Below are 19,397 nucleotides of genomic sequence, written 5' to 3'. Positions count from 1 at the left end.
TCCTGCCAATTAACCTGGACCCACAAACGAGCTGCACTGGAAGCCCATGTGAAGGTCTCACTTTGCCCCCTGAAGGCTCAGCTTGCTCAGTCACGCTGCCAAGAGGGTGGGGTGAACCTCCCTGGGAGAAGCATCCACGATTCTCCGCTGAACACTCCCTGCACCTCTTCTGGTGAGTCACAGCCACGTCCCAAAGGTGGGCTGGCTTGTGCAGAGGAGGGGCATCCAGTGGACAAAGGGCACTTGATATGGTGAGAATGGCCATCCAAGGAGAGGACTGCCGACAAGACGGAGGAAAAGGGTAAATCAGCCTGGACAGCCTGGCCCAGAGCAGCAGTTCAGGCACTCAGCATGGCAAGGATTCATAAGTAAGGAATCACCTCACAAGACAGTTCCCGAGTGGACCTGCTTCACCAACGTGCAGGTAAACATCACGACGAGTTATGACCCTGACGGAACCCCAAGCAGCCCCAGCGCAGCGAGTGGAGACCAAACACAGCCCCAGAGAGGTGGATGCCAAGAGATCGCTATATCCAAGAGCTGCATATGTTGACCAGAAATCTCCAGAAAATGATGATAAAATAGGTGAAAAATAATGAGACACTGTCCCCAGGAATGTTCTCTGAATACAGAAACCTCAGCAGCCTGGAAGACTCTACTGAACACAGACGTGCTGCATTTCTCTCTAGCCTTGTAACTGCAAAATCACATCTGCTTCTTGAAATTTTTTCTTCTTACAGACTGTAAGCACAGTTGGGGAAAAAAATCTAAAAATTAAAAAAACAGAATAGCATTTTAAATGGAAAAGTCTCTCAAGTAAGCTACAGAAATTAAGAACTTGTATCTACTCAGAAATAGATCTCACGGTTCTAGTGGCTGGGTATCTTAAGGAGCTGCACATCTGGATTTCTACTAGCGCCATATAACTAAAGTTTGGAGTTTGTCCTGGCATAAAAAATAAACATAATTCAACCCCACACATTCACTCTAACCTTGGCCAGGCTACGAGGGGAGCAAGCCACGTGGCACCTCCAACTGAAAACGATAATGTGTGTGCATCTCAACTGAACTATACTTTTGCTAAGTTGTATTCAGAGAACGATGACTCAGGCCCAAATCAATGTACCTTGAAAAGTTATTCACAATAAAAACTCGAGGTTTCTAAAATGTCTTCTTCTTACTCTCTTTTTGTCACCACCATCACAAACCCACCCAAATGAAGCTCCATCTGGGGGGAAAAGTGTGGTTCATTCTGGATGCTTGTAGCCTGTCCCAACTAATCTGGACAACACGCTTTTCTAAAATGCAAACCCCTCTGGAATGGGAATGATCTCTCTTTTTTTTTTTTTAAAGAAGATGTTGGGGGTAGGAGTTTATTAATTTATTTTTGCTGTGTTGGGTCTTCGTTTCTGTGCGAGGGCTTTCTCCAGCCGCGGCAAGCGGGGGCCACCCTTCATCGTGGTGCGCGGGCCTCTCACTATCGCGGCCTCTCTTGCTGCAGAGCACAGGCTCCAGGCGCGCAGGCTCAGTAGTTGTGACTCACGGGCCTAGTTGCTCCGCGGCATGTGGGATCTTCCCAGGCCAGGGCTCGAACCCAAGTCCCCTGCATTAGCAGGCAGATTCTCAACCACTGCGCCACCAGGGAAGCCCCGGGAATGATCTCTTTTTAAATTGCATAGCTAGCTGGACTTTGGGTACACAATCTTCCAAAAGTTGTGTGGCAGCATTCACCTGATGGTGGACAGGGCCGGTGTATGAAAGACACTTTCCCCCTTCAGTCTTTATCAGAAATCCGAATGGCTTCAGAAATGCAAAGTAGTATTAACCATTATCCCCACTGCAGCTCGGCGGAAAGTGGTAAAACAACAGAAGTATTTGTGGGTTGACGCCCACAGAGCCGACAGTACCACATGCTCCTCAGTCCGACCTGTATGACAGGGACAGATGTGGGGGTGACAGGGGTGTGCCCAGCGAGTGTGACTCCTGAGGGTGAGGCCAGGACCCCAGCCACGTCTGTCCATCTGCAGTCTTTCCACCACATCCCCTTCCTCGCCTCCATTCCCACTCAGGATGCTATTAATGATGTTTTTCTTTTTAAATTAAAACACACAGACTCCCAGTCTTTTAGCATTTCACCAGCGTTGTAGTATCACCCGGCACAGGAGATGGGGAGATGGAGAAAAGAGGACCCTGTGAAACAACCTTCATAGGCCAAAGTGTAGACTCACCAGCTGAGAAAGTCACTTAGCCCTGGGGTCTTGACCCCTGAGGGGTCAACACTGGGTGTTTCCAGGAACACTGGTGGCTGCAAACTCTGAAGTCCTGATTTAGGAAAATTGTGCTTGATGAAAAATACTAAAATCTTATTATATAAGGGTATTTGCTTCTATATTTCAATCCTCATTAGCCAGTTTAAGTAGTAAGAATAAAGGTTTCTCCCCAAGAAACAATGGAGCACATTTCATGGTAGAAAGGCCACTCCCCTCTCAAATTCTGTTCTCCATTTCCTCTGGTCCCCGCTTCCCCGGTTCAGGTGTTTCTGCTATGACTTCCTTTAGTCATTCTGACCTGTATCTCTTACAGGGTATCTTATTTCCCCCACATTCTATATTAATCCTATTTTTGAAGTTGTCGTATAGTTCATTGGTTTGGGGTATGCGGCGCTATGATTTTAGCATGTGTAGGTTTGTGGAACCAGCACCACACTCAGGATAGTGAACATTCTATCACTTTCATAGCCTCTCTCTATAGTCCTGTTCTCTGACCCTGCAGTTCTGTCTCTTCCTGAATGCCACATGAATAGAACCAGATCTGTGTCACCTTTCACTCCATGAAGGACCTCTGGGACCCTTCGTGGCTGTGGACCCAGGGGCCTCCCTTCCCCCTGGAGGTGGTGCTCCTCTGTACAGATGCACCACAGCCTGTTTATCCATTCACCCCCAGGACATTCTGGTTGTTCCTAGGTTTGGATGGTGATGAACAAAGCTACTATAAACATGCTTGTACAGGACTTTGTATGAATCTAAGTCTTCATTCCTCTAGGGTAAACCCCTGGGACTGGGACTGCGGGGACATATGGTAAGGTATGTTTTTTGTTTTGCTTTGTTTTGTTTTTGCGGTACGTGGGCCTCTCACTGCTGTGGCCTCTCCCGTTGCGGAGCACAGGCTCTGGACGCGCAGGCTCAGCGGCCATGGCTCACGGGCCTAGCCGCTCCGCGGCATGTGGGATCTTCCCGGACCGGGGCATGAACCCGTGTCCCCTGCATCGCCAGGCGGACTCTCAACCACTGCGCCACCAGGGAAGCCCGGTAAGGTATGTTTAAAGTGACAAGAAGCCACGCACTTCTCCAGGGTGGCTGCACCGCTCTGCCTTTGCACAGCAACGTGCGGGAGTCCTGCCATCCCAGTTCTCACCGCACTCGGTACCGCCAGCCTTTTTTTGTTTCAGTCATTCTAATAGGTGTGCAATGGTGTCTTGCTGTGGTTTTAATTTACATTTCCCTAACAGTTAATGATTTTGAACATCTTCTCATGTGCTTATTGGCCAACCTTAAATCCTCTTTGGTAAAGTGTCTCTCGTCCATTTTAAAATTTGGTTTTTTTTGTTGTTTTTTTCCCCCTTAATTTTGAGTTTTGAGATATCTTCATATATTCTGGATACAAGTCCTTTGTCAGGTATGTGATTTGCAAATATTTTCCCCAAGTTTGTAGCTTATCTTTTCTCTCTCTTAGCAGTGTCTTACAGAGTAAACAGTTTAAATTTTGATGAAGTCCAATTTGCCAATTCTTTTCTTTTGTGGATCAGGCTTAGGGTGTCAAGTTGCTGTGCACACTGTAAGTCTGAGAAAGTGACAGGATAGGAGCTGGCTGTCTAGACACCAAAGTCTGGAAAAGGGAGGGCCTGTGTATGGGAAAGACCACAGAGAGACGTCCAGAGACCTGGCCGCCAGGCGGGCCTGACACCACCAGGCGGGAAATGTCACCGAGGAAGCTGAACCAAACCAAAGCCAGGTTCCTCTTTAGTAATATCACAGGGTTTAACTAAATAACCTAAAAAAATATATTTTTAAGTTATGTGATTTTTAACAGCTCTTTTTAGTCTGGAGAACTCGGAACACGTGACACTGTTTGTCTGGGCCCACCTGCACCATACGAGCACAGCACAGTCAGGGACGGTCACAACCATGCTGAGTGACCAGGAGGGTACACCACCCAGCATGTGAGACAGGGTCTGGGCTGCGTTCATGCTTCAAGCCGCCCCACCCAGTGGGAGAGGGAGACAACCCAGCCCTGCTCACAAAATATTTAAACAGAACAAGAACCGTCTGAACTGGTCACCAGACGTCACCTCGCTAGGAAAGAATGTAACTTTATTGAAGTTTTAATGGATAACGGTTTATTTGAGAATTACATGTCTATGGAGATCTGTGGTACAGGTAACAGAGGCTCTGTCACTCAGAAATGGAGAGAAGTAAAGACCCACAGACACAGCACAGCAGTGCTGGTGAACGAACTCTGACGGGATGGCTTCCAAACTCTGAAATCTCATCAGGGAATTGAACCAAACAGGCCGGATAACCAGGCAGATCTAGCATTTTCTTATTTTCTAACTTCTCTCCGTGTGATGTCTCTCGATGGTTGCCTTGTTTGTCCAGCACTTGTAAATGGTTTTCTTGGTTTCAGCCCACCTTGGAGGTGAAGCTGGCTTAGAACGGGGAGGAGCAGCTCCCCTGAGTGGCAGGGTGTTGAGCCTTCTGTCTCTAGAAGAGAGCTGTGTGAGCGTGACCAGGACAAGGCAATCGTGGAGCCCAGTTAAAAAAGCACTCAGCGCCTGGCCACCTGGCCCTCTGCTTCCCGACTGCAGTGACCCTTGGTGCACCGGGCTGCCCAGCACAGACAGGACTGGGGACACGAGGCTGCAACACGTTCTCCCCACCACCTGACACCAGATTGCACCAGCACTCGGATTTGGAGAAAACCAGCAGCTGCACATGCCCAGAGCAGCACAGTTTCGAACAGGAGCAAGAGTCACCGGTGTGCCTTACACTACATATGGGGGTTGGGTGGGGGCACACGGAGAGCCAGACCTCCGCCCTCCCTGACCCTTGCGAATGTGACACACTGAAGTCTACGGTCCCTGCTCTGACCGAGCTAGCACAACCAGCTCCCCGAACACAGCTCCGCTGCTGGTCCCAATCCCGACCTCAAGTTTCCGCTGCTTCCCACCCAGCCTGCAGTGCCAATCTATCAGCGCATCCTCTGGCCCTGCCTCAGCCAGCACTGCCTTTCCAGCAATGGCTTCAAAGTCTCCTCAACTGTGGGTCAGTGGTAACCAAGACCCAGATGTGGGCTGGTCAATGGTAACCAAGAATCAGCTGTGGGCTGGGCAGTGGTAACCAAGACCCACTCTGAGCAGAGGGGACCACCAGGTCTTCCCATTTGTCCTGCTGGCACTGATCAATGTTACACTAATTCTTTCTTGTCACAATATCCCATTTTGCTTGCGGACAAAAGCATCTTGAAGCAAACAGATGCAGTGACCAGTCACATGATTTCCTTAAACGTTTATCCAAAATTTAATGGAAGAAATTATACTTGAACCGTTTGCAGGTATCCTAATTGTATTTTGTTGATTCTTTCTTTTAAATTTATTTGTACCTATGTTTTCCATGCCTATATTCTTATAAAAAAAAATTAAACAAGATGGAAAAAAATCAGTCCCTAACACTGCTCCTCCCTGCTTCTTGCTCCAAATTCCACTTTCCTACCCAGAGTGAAGTGTAACTATTTCATTTCATGCCTTGTTGATAGGTACACACACACACACACACACACACACACAGTTATGCACGGTTTCAAACATGTGCTCGGCAGCCCACCATGGGTGTTGGTCTTTAACAACATGTCCAACAGGCCACTCCCTGTCAGTTCAAGGGTAGCCACCACATTCTCTGTATTTGCCCGTGAGAATGCACATGACTGAGTGAACTGTGCCCTTACAGTGGGTGTTCAGGCATAATATTTTTGTGTATTTCCCCTGACACACAGGCAAGTTGTTTTCCAGGAGAGAAAACTAGAAGATTTGCTTTTCCTACCTAATGTAATTAAAATCAGGCTTCAGCTGTTTTAGCACAAGATTTTGTATATCAAGACTTTGGAAACAATTTGCATGTTAATTCTAGAAGAAACGGGGTTTGGAACAGAAGCATTAGGAACTACCTAGGTGAATCAGGATGAATGAAATGAACACGCAAACAAATAAAAAATGCAGGTCAAGTTTAGAGCTGTGAGATGGTGTACTGACCCAAAGAGGCTCACGACAGGAGCAGACAAGCCAGCCCTGTGACCTGGGAGGACAAGCAGAGGCCGAGCAACCGCAGCACATCATGAAGGACCCCTCCTGCAGGGACCACTGCATCTGCCCTGAGATAGAATGTAAAACTGGGGGTGGGGGGATGGAAGGTTGCAGAACGTGAAAGGGAACATTGAAGAACATCGGGAAGATGCTAAGCTGTGATCTGACATTTGCAGCTGGGGAGCAGAGTGATGATCTCTATGTGCAGAGTGATGGATCTGCATGGCAGTGACCTGTATGTGAAGTGATTGGTCTGTATGTGTAACGATATGTTTTTACTTTGGCTCAGTGTTGGAAGTATTTTTAAATGTTCAAAAGGATTCAGCTTTTATTCTTTTCATTTTAATATGGCCCCAAATTTAGCTGTGTTCTATGTAACGATCACAAACATGGCCTTAATCAGAGAACAAAAGAACACATCCACATGAAAGGGAAACAACCTGTGCGGACAGGAAGTACTTCTGAGAACCAAGAGTGAAAAAAGGAGACTCCCCTCACACCAGAAGCCACAATAGTTTAAAAATCTGACTTACTTTTCTATCAAATCCAGTGTGACTCCAGGCACCAGACTAACGCATTTCTGCATGCAAAACCTGCAGAGAAAGAAAAGAAAGTGAATCACAGCAATAGGATATTTAACAAGAGAGTGCAACAGTCCCACAGAAAAAGCAAAGAGAGAAAGGTGAGGATGGGGATTGCCACGGTGAAAAAGTAAACCCTGTTTTTCTTAATTCTGTCAGCTTTTAGGTTAATGAAGAAAATCTCCCTGCAGCCTCTCAAAGGGGCAGGAACACCGAGCTGCAACCACAGGTCTTCAGTGGAAGGAGAGAAACAAGTCTACGGGATGGCGGGGCAGAGCCCCCACTGTGGCAGGGGCTGGGGGCATGTGCGCACAAGATTCCACAGGACAGGAAGGTTCCACCTAGATGATGAACAGGCTCCACTTTTCTATTTTTCCTTCTTAGGCAAGTAAGCTGGGGAGAGTGATGGAAGAATCAGCGAACCACCCCCAGGTACACAAAAGAAATTCGTGAGAGAAGACAAAAGTGAATTCAATTATATCATTTTAATTATCATAAAATCATAGGAGTCAGAGCTGCGAGACTTAATCTTCACTGCAGAGCCATCCTGGAGAGCTAGGGTGGGACTGTCCAGGCTTCACCTAATTTGTACGCACCAACAAGAGGTCTCGGACCATCTCTTTCTTCCTGTCAGGGCTATTGCCACGCAGCAGGACAGAATCAATGGTAGCATGGAGTAAAGAGGCAACTTAGTATCAGTCGCAGGAGAAGTGTAAAACATTTAATTCATCGGCTTTAAAAATTAAGAACAAATAATGCCCTCCATAAAAACAGCATCAGGCACACAGCAAATACACCCACAAAATGCATTTTAGTATCACTAGTGGATGTGAGAAGTGGAGGAAGGTCAGCGAATACCAGTGGGCTCAAGGGAGGGGACGAGTACAGGGAACCGGCCACATTCAGGACACACGGAGTGAGACGTGTACGGTGGGTGGGTGGAGGTGGGGGAGAAAGACAAGGAGACAGAGAGAGACCCAGAGGCTGGAAGACGACAGACAAGGCCGTGAAGACGGCGTCTGGTGGGCCACTGGCTCCCAACACGTAGCCCTCCAGCGGGGGGAGGGTGGGGGTAGGGGAAGAGGGGACTCTGTGCACCCTGCCCCGCCAGGCTCATGGCCTCGGGGAGCAACGTCTCGCTCAGCCAGCAGAGGAAGTTATCTTCCTGGCTGTGGCTGCGCCGGTCGGTGCTCTCCATTCACGGAGCAGAAGAAACATAAATGAGGGCTGTGTTTGCCCTACACAGACAGAGGCTCCTCCCACCGGCACAAACGGCTGGGCTGACCAGCTGCTCCACCGGGCCAGTCAGTTCCTCCAGACAAATCCTTCTGTTTACTCCTCTGGCGGAGAACTCGGCCCGTCCGCTCCCGCGCATCACCGCAACCGCCGAACCACATGCAGCTCTGACAGCGGCTCCATGTGAATCAGGATCTCTCCGTGGATAGAAATGGTCTACAGGAAACACATTTTCCAGTCCAATTCTGAGGCCTATGCAAACAGGGCTGCTCTGTCGTCATCTTTCTCTCTGTAACGCACTTACTGACTGGACCTCTGCCTTCCCATAATGATAGTCTGTGCCAGACTAATCCTTTCGTCAATAACAACAATAAGCTCTGGACAAAATATAAAAAACAACCACTTGAAAGCACCAAAGAGCAAACAAATACAGGCAGAAAGGGAAGCCATGACCCTTAAAAGAAGAATAACAAGGTCTGCCTTAACCAGCTTTTCCCAGGCGTGCTCCCCAATTCACACAGCGCCGGGGACACTGCTCAACGGAAAGGAGATCAGAACCCCAGGCTGCCAGGAGTTTCAGGGGAAGTCTTAGAAAGGAGGAGTCAAACTCTGCGAGCAAGCTTTCCTAGGACCCTGGGCTGAGCCCGGCACTGCACAGGCATGGGCCCAGACCCCGAGGAGCCCCGGGGACACCAGAGCTGAAGTGCTGAACACAATGGGCAGAGGTTTCCACAGTTGCTCACTAGCAGACATGCATGCAGATGGGGACAGCCAGTGCCACATTAGGGGGCTATCAACACCTGGGGCTTTCCACTGACACCCTGTGGGGTGGTGCCTCAGTTACAACCATGGTCCAGGATTCAGAGTCTCACCCCAGAACTAGGAGCAAAATCAAAGGAGGCCAGTCCTACAGCTAAGAGACCTCAATCAATTAAACGATCTACAAGAACAGAGCTAAATACTCCTCAGAGGAAGATAACAGAATCCAGACTTTCTCAGTGTCTCATCCACAATGGAAAGTATTCTACCTAAAATCAAGAGAAAAATTGTTAATAAAACCAGATTCATTGCTGGCCACATTCTGGAATTAGACTTTAAAATTATAAAAATAATTATTAACTGGGAAATAAGTATTATGATAAATCTGCTGAAAATACAAAGTTCCATTAAGTAGGAAATTAAAAATAGGGCCATAATGCAACTTTAAAATATCTATGATATGGTTATATGCATTAAGAGCAGCATGGATAAACCAGTGACTGACAAGCCACAAATTGTACATCAGCCAATATTTATTCCTTCGCACCAGGCAAAATCAGAGGCAATAAAAATGGCTTGACAATCCCACAAAATTGGATATTAGTAATTATGACAATAAACACAACAGCTGGCAGTCGGTTAGTGCTTACTCTTGGTGCTAGAGCTCTCATCAACAGGCTCTGGCCACTTTTGAATCTTCTTTGTCCAACTTGCCCTTTCCGAACTTCGAGTGAACAGTTACACAGCACCAGACCACTGCTTACTGCCTGCCTGCTGACCCTCCAGGCCAGGGTTTCTCAGCTGTGCACTAAGGACTTTTAGGGCCAGATCATTCTTTGCTGTAAGGGCAGCATCCTAGCCTCGACCCACAGGATGCCAGCAGCACCACACCCCAGTTGTGACAACCAAACATGTCTCCTGACACTGCCTAATGTCCCTGGGGGGCAGAGTCACCCCACTGAGGCCACAGCCCTAGGCCAGGCCCCAGTGTCTCTCACATTTTCCAGAACAGTCTCTGCTTCCACTCTTACCTGTGCTTCCTATTCCTCTCCCAGGAATTCTCTACCCAGCAGGCAAAGCAACCCTTTTAAGAGGAAATGCTGTGATAAGTCATTTCATCTTGACCCTCCAGAGGCTTCCTGCCATGAAGGATGAAATGCAGGGTGCTTGCCTAGCCTCCCAAGGCCCTGCCCTGGGCTTCCAGTCACTGCTCTAACTTCACTTCCTCACTCTCATTCTGCTTACCCAGCTCCATTCACCCTGACACACTTCCTGCTCCTTCAACACGCCAGGTACAGCCCCACCTCAGGGCCTTTGCGCTTGCTGTTCCCTCAGCCTGCAACACTCTTGCCCCAGATAACTGGAAGGTTTACTCCTTTTATTTGGACTTCTTCTACCTTCCCTGACCAGCCTAAGGAAAACAACGCCTTCATTCTCTACCTGCATACCCTGCTTTTTAAAAATAACATTTCTTGCTACCTTATTATATATTTGTTATTGCTTGTCTTTATCATAGAAGATAAGCTCAATGAGTACAAGGACTTCTCTTATTTTGTTCATCAGTGTGCCCCCAGTACTTAGAAGGGTGCCTTAATATATAGTTTTGATAATCCATAAATGTGTCAACAAGTGAATACGGTATAAGATTAATTTCTAATATTTCACATATATCTTTTTTTTCCTGTTGCTCTTGAAAGTGAGTGGCTTCAAGATTTTTATGCAGAACAAATTAATTAACGTTAAAAAAACTCAACTGTGTAACCTTGTACACTATCATATAACTGTTGGATGCTATTGTTTCTGAGAATGGAAATACATTAATTTTTTTTCTAATTAGAAAACTCCCCACATATTTACCATAAAAAATTAAAAGTACAGAAAATTACAAGTAAAAATTACCCCCAAACCTAAGATAACCATTAACATTTTCACATTTACCTCTTAGAGAAAATTGAATCATGCTGATTTATTTTGTTCTAGGAGTCACAGTCACTGGAACATCCCAAACAATACAGATGTGTGTAATGAAAAATTAAGAGTCTGTCCTGCTGCCCCATTCCACTGCTGACCACTGCTGACTGCTCCTCTGCATCCAGAATGTGCCCAGCACACGTGCACAACCAATATCTACCCTTGGGTTTTGTTCAGTTTTTTTTCTTACCACAAGAGAATTTGCCATACACACCACAGCTGTGGTTTTTTTTTTTTTAAAACATTTGTTTTCCAGCATTTTCCAACATTCAACAAAGTTGAAAGAATTTTAGAGTAAGTTCCTGCATCCCACCACCTAGGTTCCACCATCAGAATTTGATTGCATTTGCTTTATCACATCTCTGCCTCTCCGTCCATTAATCCATCTCATTTTTGGTGCGACAGAGGATATGGTACACTTGCCTTTAAATTCTTCAGCACACATACTGAGATCTCAGTATCTGTTTATTGTTTTTATCTTTTGATGTAAGATTACATACAATGACGTACACACATCTTAATTGTTCGTTCACCAGGTTCTGACAATTGCACATGCCCGTGTACCCAAGCTCCTACAGGGACCACTACCAACATCCCAGGGAGTTTTCTCTCACCCTTTCTCAGCCAATTCCTACTTCTTCCCATTGCGCCCAGAGACAAAAACACTGCTCTGATTTTTCTACTTATTTTCGTTCCTCTGTTCTAGAGTTTCACATACATGGACTCATCAAGTATGTACTTTTGTATAAGGCCTCTTCCAGTCAGCATAATGTTTTGGATGTTTATCCATGTTTTTGTTTGTATCATGAATTTATTCTGTTTTGTTGCTGACTGGTATTCCATTATATGAAAAGACTGTAGTTTATACGTTCTGTTCTGTAACTTGTCCTTGTGTATCATGGACAATATAAAAGCTGATGCATAGAACATTACCTTTTTCATGAATATAAGTGTGCTGTCCTCAGGATGCATTCGTAGCAATGGAACTGCCTGACGAATGGGTACACATATTGAATGACCACTCATCTGATGCTCTCCAGAGGGAAGTGCCATTTACTGTCTCATCAAGGCTGAATATACCCACTTTTTAACTTCTGGAAAATACTGGGTTTATCAAAATAAAAGAAAAACAAACCCTCTGTTCTACTGATAGGTGAGAAATGACACATCATTGGAATTTCTTTGATTATTATTGAGGTTAAATGCTAGCTAATAATTTTTCCAGTTCTTTGTATTTTTCTTTTGCTTGTTTCCTGTTTATGCCCTTCTTGTCTTATTGAGTTTAAAAGTGCTTTATACATTAACGGAACCAACAGTGGTTTTGTTATATATTACACAATTTTTCTCAATTTATAATTTTAAGTTTTGTTTTTTGTTTTCTTTGCCATACAAAACTTAAAATTGGTGTTTAATAAAATCTATCACTTCCTTTATAGCTCTTTAAGTCTCCTGACAGTTTTTCCAGTACTTTTGTGAGTTTCCTTTTTTACATTTAAATCCTCGGTATATTTGGAGTTTATTTTTTCAGGTAAGAGGTAAGGATTAAAAAAATTCAAATGGTTAGCCATGTGCCCCATACAGTATTGAGTAATTCATTCTTTTTCCAAATGATAAATTCTTATACAGCAGATTCTGTTTCTGGAACGCTCTACTCTGTTCCATGGCCTCAAATGTCTGCTCTTACTCCACCTGAAACTTCAAAATGCATTTTAATAACAAGTAGGACAAATTTTCTTTCACACATTTTTTCAAAAAATTCTCATGGGACTTCTCAAACATTTATCCTTCTACTTGACCTTTAAAATTACTTTATCAATATGTGACAAATTTATGGTTTAATTTAAGGAGAATTTATATCCTTAATCTTCTGGCTCTCACCATGTAATAATAATGTGGTCAATCCCTCCATTTATTCAAATATCCTTTCGTATCAATCAGTAAAGTTTTATGGAATTTTCTATACATACATCCAATACACTCTTAGCTTGTTTATGTGTTTTTTTTTTTTTTTGGCTGTGTTGGGTCTTTGTTGCTGCACACGGGCTTTTTTCTGGTTATGGTGGATGGGGGCTACTCTTCATTGTGGTGCGTGGGCTTCTCATTGTGGTGGCTTCTCTTGTTGTGGAGCACAGGCTCTATGTGCATGGGCTTCAGTAGTTGTGGCACACGGGCTCAGTAGTTGTGGCTCGCAGGCTCTAGAGCGCAGGCTCAGTAGTTGTGGCGCACGGGCTTCCTTGCTCCGCGGCATGTGGGATCTTCCCAGATTAGGGCTCGAACCCATGTCTCCTACACTGGCAGGCAGATTCTTAACCACTTTGCCACCAGGGAAGCCCCTTGTTTACGTTTTGTCATTGTTACTGCTGCTACTGTGAATCAGATTTACTTTCCTTCCCAACATTTCCTTACTGGCTATTTTTAATATATAAAAAGGGTAACAATTTAAAGGAAATTATTGTGAAGTATACCATATACTTATGGTATACTACTTATGTATATAAGATACAGATGTGAGTTTAAGGAACAATAAAGTAAATATAAGCACCACACAGATTAAGAAATAGCACATTACAAAATCTAAAAGGCCCCGTGTGTCCCTGCCATGGTGTCTGCTCCCGCTCCCTCCCCAGAAGTAGCCTGTACTTTTAGGGTATTGATTTGAGTCACTTAGCATCAGTGCATGATGATAGCTGCTAGTTTAGAAGGTTTCTCTTATGTAAAGGAAGTATTCTTCTATTTTTATTATAAGGTTTTATTAAAATTCATTTTTAATTTTATCAAATAACTATTCTTTTCTCACCTATTAAGATGATGCATTATATTAATAGGCAGCCTAACAGAAAGTCATCACAACAGTCCTGGAACGAATCTCACTTGGCCAAAGTTTATTCTTCTCTTACTATACGGCAGGATTCTAAATGCTAATATTTCATTTTGAACTCATCTGCAGTGTGTGTCTGTGTATGCATATGTGTGTGCCTCCGTGTTTGTGCGTATGTGTCTGTGTATGTGTATACACACTGCATTCGTCAGGCTTGGTACGTCAGTCATGGTAACTTTATGAAGAGAATGAGAAAGCTTACATCAATACTTGTTGAAATATGGCTTATGCTTACATACTATTTTATTACCATTTGTTTTATTCCATATTTCAAGGATAATCATCTATATGTTGAATCTTCATTGTTTTATTTTTCTTGTTTCTCATTAGTTTTTACTGCTTTCTGTTTCCTGTACTCCTGACCAATTTTAAGGTCACAAACTTCAGAATTAAATTTGATTTCTTAAACTTTCTCTTTGCTAGTTCTCTTTTCATCTTGATGTACTGTTTTGTCAATCTCAATATTTATTCATTTTTTTTCAGAGACCATTTTCCTGTAATTTCATTGAAGATACAAAGCATATGCTGTCTCCTTTCTGGAGCCCCTTGTAACCACACCTGAGTTTATGCTGATGAGGTGACTCAGGGTGGGGGCTGGTCACCAGACAGACCAACACTGGATAACAGCAGGGAACTTTCAGCCCCATGCTGACCTCCAGCCTCTGACCTCAGGAGGGAAGGGGGCTGGAGACTGAGCTCTAAAAAGAATCTTGAACAAAGAGATTCGGAGAGCTCCCGAATTGAGCTCCAGGTTGGCACTTTGTGGAGGGGGTGTGCCCTCCACTCTCTCCCACATGCAGGTGACCCTCCCCTCCAGTGAGAAAGAGGGGCTTCCCCAGTAGTCTTGCTCTCAGCACTCCCTGTGCAAGTCTAGTCTGCACCTGGGTCAGAGCTGGGAGACACAGGGCAGGAAAAGACACGCAGAACTGATCCCCACTATGAGTGTTATTCACGGTTTGATTTCAGTCCCCAAGGTGCCGCTCACTTTCTGGAGTCCTCGGGGTAGCTGCGTTCTGAGCAGAGGCTGTACTGAGTGTGGCTGAGTCCTTCTTATGGGCCGACACTGGGGTCTCCACGGATGGAGATGCCACGGAAGCTTCACAGATCAGACTATTTTAACCAAGTCCTTCTGAACATGAAGCGCACTGCCAGAGATGTCAGGCTTTTAAAGGAATTTTGGGAAACAGCTCAAAGTGGCAATACGCTGTTAAAATAAGACAAGCAAATTCTGTGACATTTCATTTAATGTAGCAGGTTAAAAAACAAAGAAACCCACATGAAACAGTGTGCCAATCATCTGGTATTTGTAACTAAATTAAAAAGCATGCCATGTGTATTATTAGGGAAAAAAAAGTAGAAGAAGAGACTTTTGTAATTTACAATCTTTAAATAGCTACCACTTTTAAATGCACAGAAGGGCTCACTCTCCTCAGGAGCTTCTAGACCAGTAACCAGGACAAGACACAAATGAGGTTCAGGAGCCAGCTGTCTCAGTTGCCCTCTAATGCTTCAGAGGCAAGCATCTGAATGATGGTCGGAATGAGCCTATCCTGTCTGTCTTGTTCCCAGGGCCAGAGACTGGAAGACGTCCCAGGGGTCCCTTAAGTACCTGCCCAGTGAAAGCAGAAAGAACTTTCAAGGGAACAGTGCTAACTCTGCAAGGGTGCTGTCATTTTGGTTCAGAAGAGGTTAAAAGGTCAAAACAATTGTCATAAGGAAAATGTCTTTTAGAAAATGCATATTTAAGTATTGGAGGATAAATATCATAATTTCTGTAATTTACTAAATATAGCCATAAGAAGAAAATGATAGAGCAAGTAACAAATGTAAGATTTGGGTCATGAGTACAAGGGGGTTTGTTTTATTATTCTCTTGACTGTTTTGTTAGAATGGCTGAAAACTGTCCTGCAATGAAAAGTAAACAGAGAGAAAGAGAGGTCAAAGAAGATGTTCCTACGTTGATGAGTCAACGTCAGGAAAACACTCCAGGGAAAGATCTAATTTCTCAAAACCTGAGCAGTTTGTTTCTGTTTTTGAAGAATGTCAAGATGTAAAGAGGGGCTCCCAGCCCCTCCCAGCCCAGCTCATCTCCATGGTCATTAAGAGTCGGTCCTGACAGCAAAGCCCCTGTACTGATCTGCAAAAGCAGAAAACCAACACTCTCTCCTAAAAGTGCAGCTCTCTTCCACAGAGGTGACACTCACGACCCCCAACCACAGGAGAGACGCAGAACACACAACAAGCTTCCATGGAGTTCTTCCAAACTTTCCGGACCCTGTTTCCATGGAATTCACCTGATAAAGAAGTTAGAATCCAGCTTGTCCAGGACAGCCTCCTCAGTCTGATTCAAATCTTAAGGTGTAATTTTACCTGATAAACTGAAAACAAGGACTGTGTTTACACTGCCTACTGACAAAGCTGAGGAGTGAACACATACAAACCTGCCTGGAGGGAGTCAGCAGTCAGGAAGGGGCGGCCAGAGAAAACAAGAATTTCACACGGAACACACAGAACCCCAATCCTCTCACCCAGGGAACCTCCCTGTGAGCCCTGCTGCACAGTTCTGATTTAGTAGGCGTCTTCATGCGCTGGCAGTGCTGAGGAATGGTTGAGAGGTGGTGGCGGAGGCTGCTGTCCCCTGGGAACCGAAGTTCTCTAGTATAAAGGGAAAACAGGGCCAAATGGCTGAAGGGAGTGTTTCCCAGTAAACACACCTGTTTACTCACTCTCACACACAACAGCTGGGCCCTCATCTGTCCTTGTCTAGGATATAGGATGGCCTCATGGCAGACCCAGAAAGTTAAATTTATGTAAAAATTAAGTGATTCTTTTAAACTAAAGAGCCGAACACCACTTAAATTACAATCTTCCACCGTATTTATTCTTACTATATTTTTCTTGCTGCCTGATGTGCCCTTTCTGTATTAAGAAGCTATGTCCTTGACCCCCAATCTTTCCTCTACATCCAAAAGTTCACTCTGGGGGTCAATTCATGCCTGTGTGCACAAGGATGGAGGAAATACAGGTGAACCGAGGCCACCCCTGCCCCAGTGAATGAGGAGGGAAGGTGCTGCAGCACCAAATTCCATACCACTTACCATTCAAGTGACAACTTCAAAAGAGCTGACCCTATTTAAAAACATAAGCCCATGATACACTGAGAGCAGCAGTGCTCGTGAGCTACACAGCGACCTGCGTGGATCATTTTAGAATCAGTCAGTCCCTATTACAGGGGACTGAAGCTGATGTCACTGCAGAACTCAGAAGTCCTGGCGCGTCTGGTGGCCCCAAGCCAAGCCCTGATTCTTCTCCAGATACAAGTGAGAGAAGAAATCGGCTGGAAGGAATTTTAAGCAGGATGGGAGACCAAGATGAGCTGTGCAGTGTCACGCTCCTTCCATGATCAAAAGATACAAATAAACCCCTCCAGCGAGTTACAGACACTTTACTGGAATAACGCAGATGTTCATTTCTCTTCTTTCCTATGTAACCAGTAGACTTCTCCCTGCAAGGAGACTCCTGAAAGCCGGAGATTGGCTTAGAAATTCAGTCAGCAGTTAATTCAGTGTTGTGCACGCCTGGTCAGTTCAGACTCGGTCACCAGGCTCCCATCGCGTGTGAGGCCACACTCCAACCCCGGAGAGAAGGGGAGCTTCTCAGCTGCAGCTCACCTCCCGCCTGCCAATAGCACGGCAAAACCCATGCTTTAAAACAGCCACAAGGGGCTTCCCTGGTGGTGCAGTGGTTGAGAGTCTGCCTGCCGACGCAAGGGACACGGGTTCGTGCCCCGGTCCGGGAAGATCCCACATGCCGCGGAGCGGCTGGACCCGTGAGCCATGGCCGCTGAGCCTGTGCTCCTTAACGGGAGAGGCCACAACAGTGAGAGGCCCGCGTCACACACACACACAAAAAAAAAAGCAGCCACAAGAAGGAGTCTCTGTAATAAGCCCCAGGTGTTTTAAACGTGGGAAGTTCTTCCCGTTAAAAAAATTCGCATTCTCTGACTCAGTTTCCAGGTTGAACTCCTAAATGACTCCTGGGAAGAAGAACACAACATGGAAAAGAGGCAATGGGTTTGGCGTTTTAGGGCAGAAGCTGTGAGCCGAGCTATGACTCCACCATCTGCTGGTCCTCCCGGCAGCATCTCCAGGGATTCCAGGAAGATTAAGATAGGGACAATGTCATTTATGAAGTACCTTCTGTGTTCAGACAGCTTCTTCGTTTGCTATTATTATTTCTAATTCAGGGGAGAGAGCTGAGGTTCAGAAGGTTCTGAAACTACCCAGCCAGTTACGTGGCCAAGCATGAGAGCGCACCTCTGCAGCCACGTGCCACAACATTCACACGGGGGCTAAGGCCACCGGACCCAAACTCAAAAATGATGTACCACTGTGCTCCTCTAGACAATTCAATGCATCGTCTCAAACTCAAGCAGTGAAAGCAGGAAGAAAAGAGGGAACAAGTAGTAAGATGAAAGCCTATAAAGAGAGACTCCTCCAGCTGTGCGGCGGAGGCCACAGGTGGAGTGGGAGCCACCAGGCAGGGTGAGTGGTCCAGCCATTGGCTCAGGAGAGAACTGACAGAAGTAGCTGCACATCCCTGTCTAACAGGTAAAATAGAGGCAACAGAGAAGTAGCTTAAACAGCAAACAAATGAGAAATGTGCACATCTCAGGTCCAGGTTTGGTCCAACCTGTGCTCATTAACAAAGGCCAACAGCCTTGCAGGAATACTATAGTCAAGTCTCTCCTTCCTGCCTGGACCACGGCTGGCATGCCAGCTGCCCAAGTCTAGTCTCGGGCTGCAGTCTATGCAGTTGTCTTCCTCGGGATTTAAATCTTCCTGCTTTTTAGGTCTCATATTTAAGGTTGGACTGACTTTGTACCCCCCACCCCCATCCTCTCCTGTTCCTTCTAACACCTAAGCTCTCCCTACATGCTTTTCTGCACTCATGTCTCCACTTATACTGAAGGAAAAGAAAACACCCAAATATGTTTCTGAACATTAATAGCACCGATATGATTCTAATTCTTGTAAGACATTTGTCAATTAAGTACCCCGATAAGTACCAGATATTCCAGCTGCTTTATGAACCGTGAGTCTGTGCCCATTAACTTAGAGGCAGGTGGACATAATGATAACATTGCTGGTCTGAGGACCGTGCGGGGAACAAGCAGAGGCACCAGGCCAAAGCAAGTTTCCTCTGCAGACCAGAGCCTGGCAACGCCAGGTCAGGTGCAGGGAAGGAAGCCCAGACATTTCATTGGCTTCTCCGTGCTCTCATGGTATTGAATCTACCAGAAAAACAGTTCCCAGGGGGCGGGGGTGAGGAGGAGCTCTGCTGAGAAACTGAGCCAATTCCTGGTATTCTGGCAGCAAATGAGCGAATTCAGGTTGATTTTCCAATTATCTTTTAAATGTAAATTGTGTTCCTTACAACGTCTGATACACAATCTGTCCTTGGACTCCCAAGCCAGGCAGGAAGCTTGGAAATCACACCACGAGGGTGTTCACTGAGTCATGCTTGCTGACTTTACCTGCTTGTACTCCTGGACTCTGGTTTAGGTGTCAGGTCAGTGACCTTGGGACATTACCCTCCACTGAGATTCTTCCAAACC

General features: G+C 45.5%; 1 protein-coding gene across 6 annotated transcripts in view; it reads right to left on the bottom strand.

Annotated features, from left to right (window-relative positions):
• RPTOR (regulatory associated protein of MTOR complex 1) overlaps positions 1-19,397 on the bottom strand; it is a 344,118-nt gene that overhangs the window by 122,279 nt on the left and 202,442 nt on the right. For all 6 annotated transcript variants that reach the window (XM_059998020.1, XM_059998021.1, XM_059998025.1 and 3 more), the window contains one exon: positions 6,889-6,948. In XM_059998020.1, coding sequence (XP_059854003.1) covers positions 6,889-6,948 — 60 coding nt within the window. The remainder of the gene's footprint in view (positions 1-6,888; positions 6,949-19,397) is intronic.

Source organism: Delphinus delphis, chromosome 19 (genome assembly GCF_949987515.2).
Source record: "Delphinus delphis chromosome 19, mDelDel1.2, whole genome shotgun sequence".
Lineage (NCBI taxonomy): Eukaryota > Metazoa > Chordata > Mammalia > Artiodactyla > Delphinidae > Delphinus > Delphinus delphis.
The sequence above is the reverse complement of the archived record's forward strand: the minus strand, read 5'-3'. Positions and strand labels throughout refer to the sequence as shown.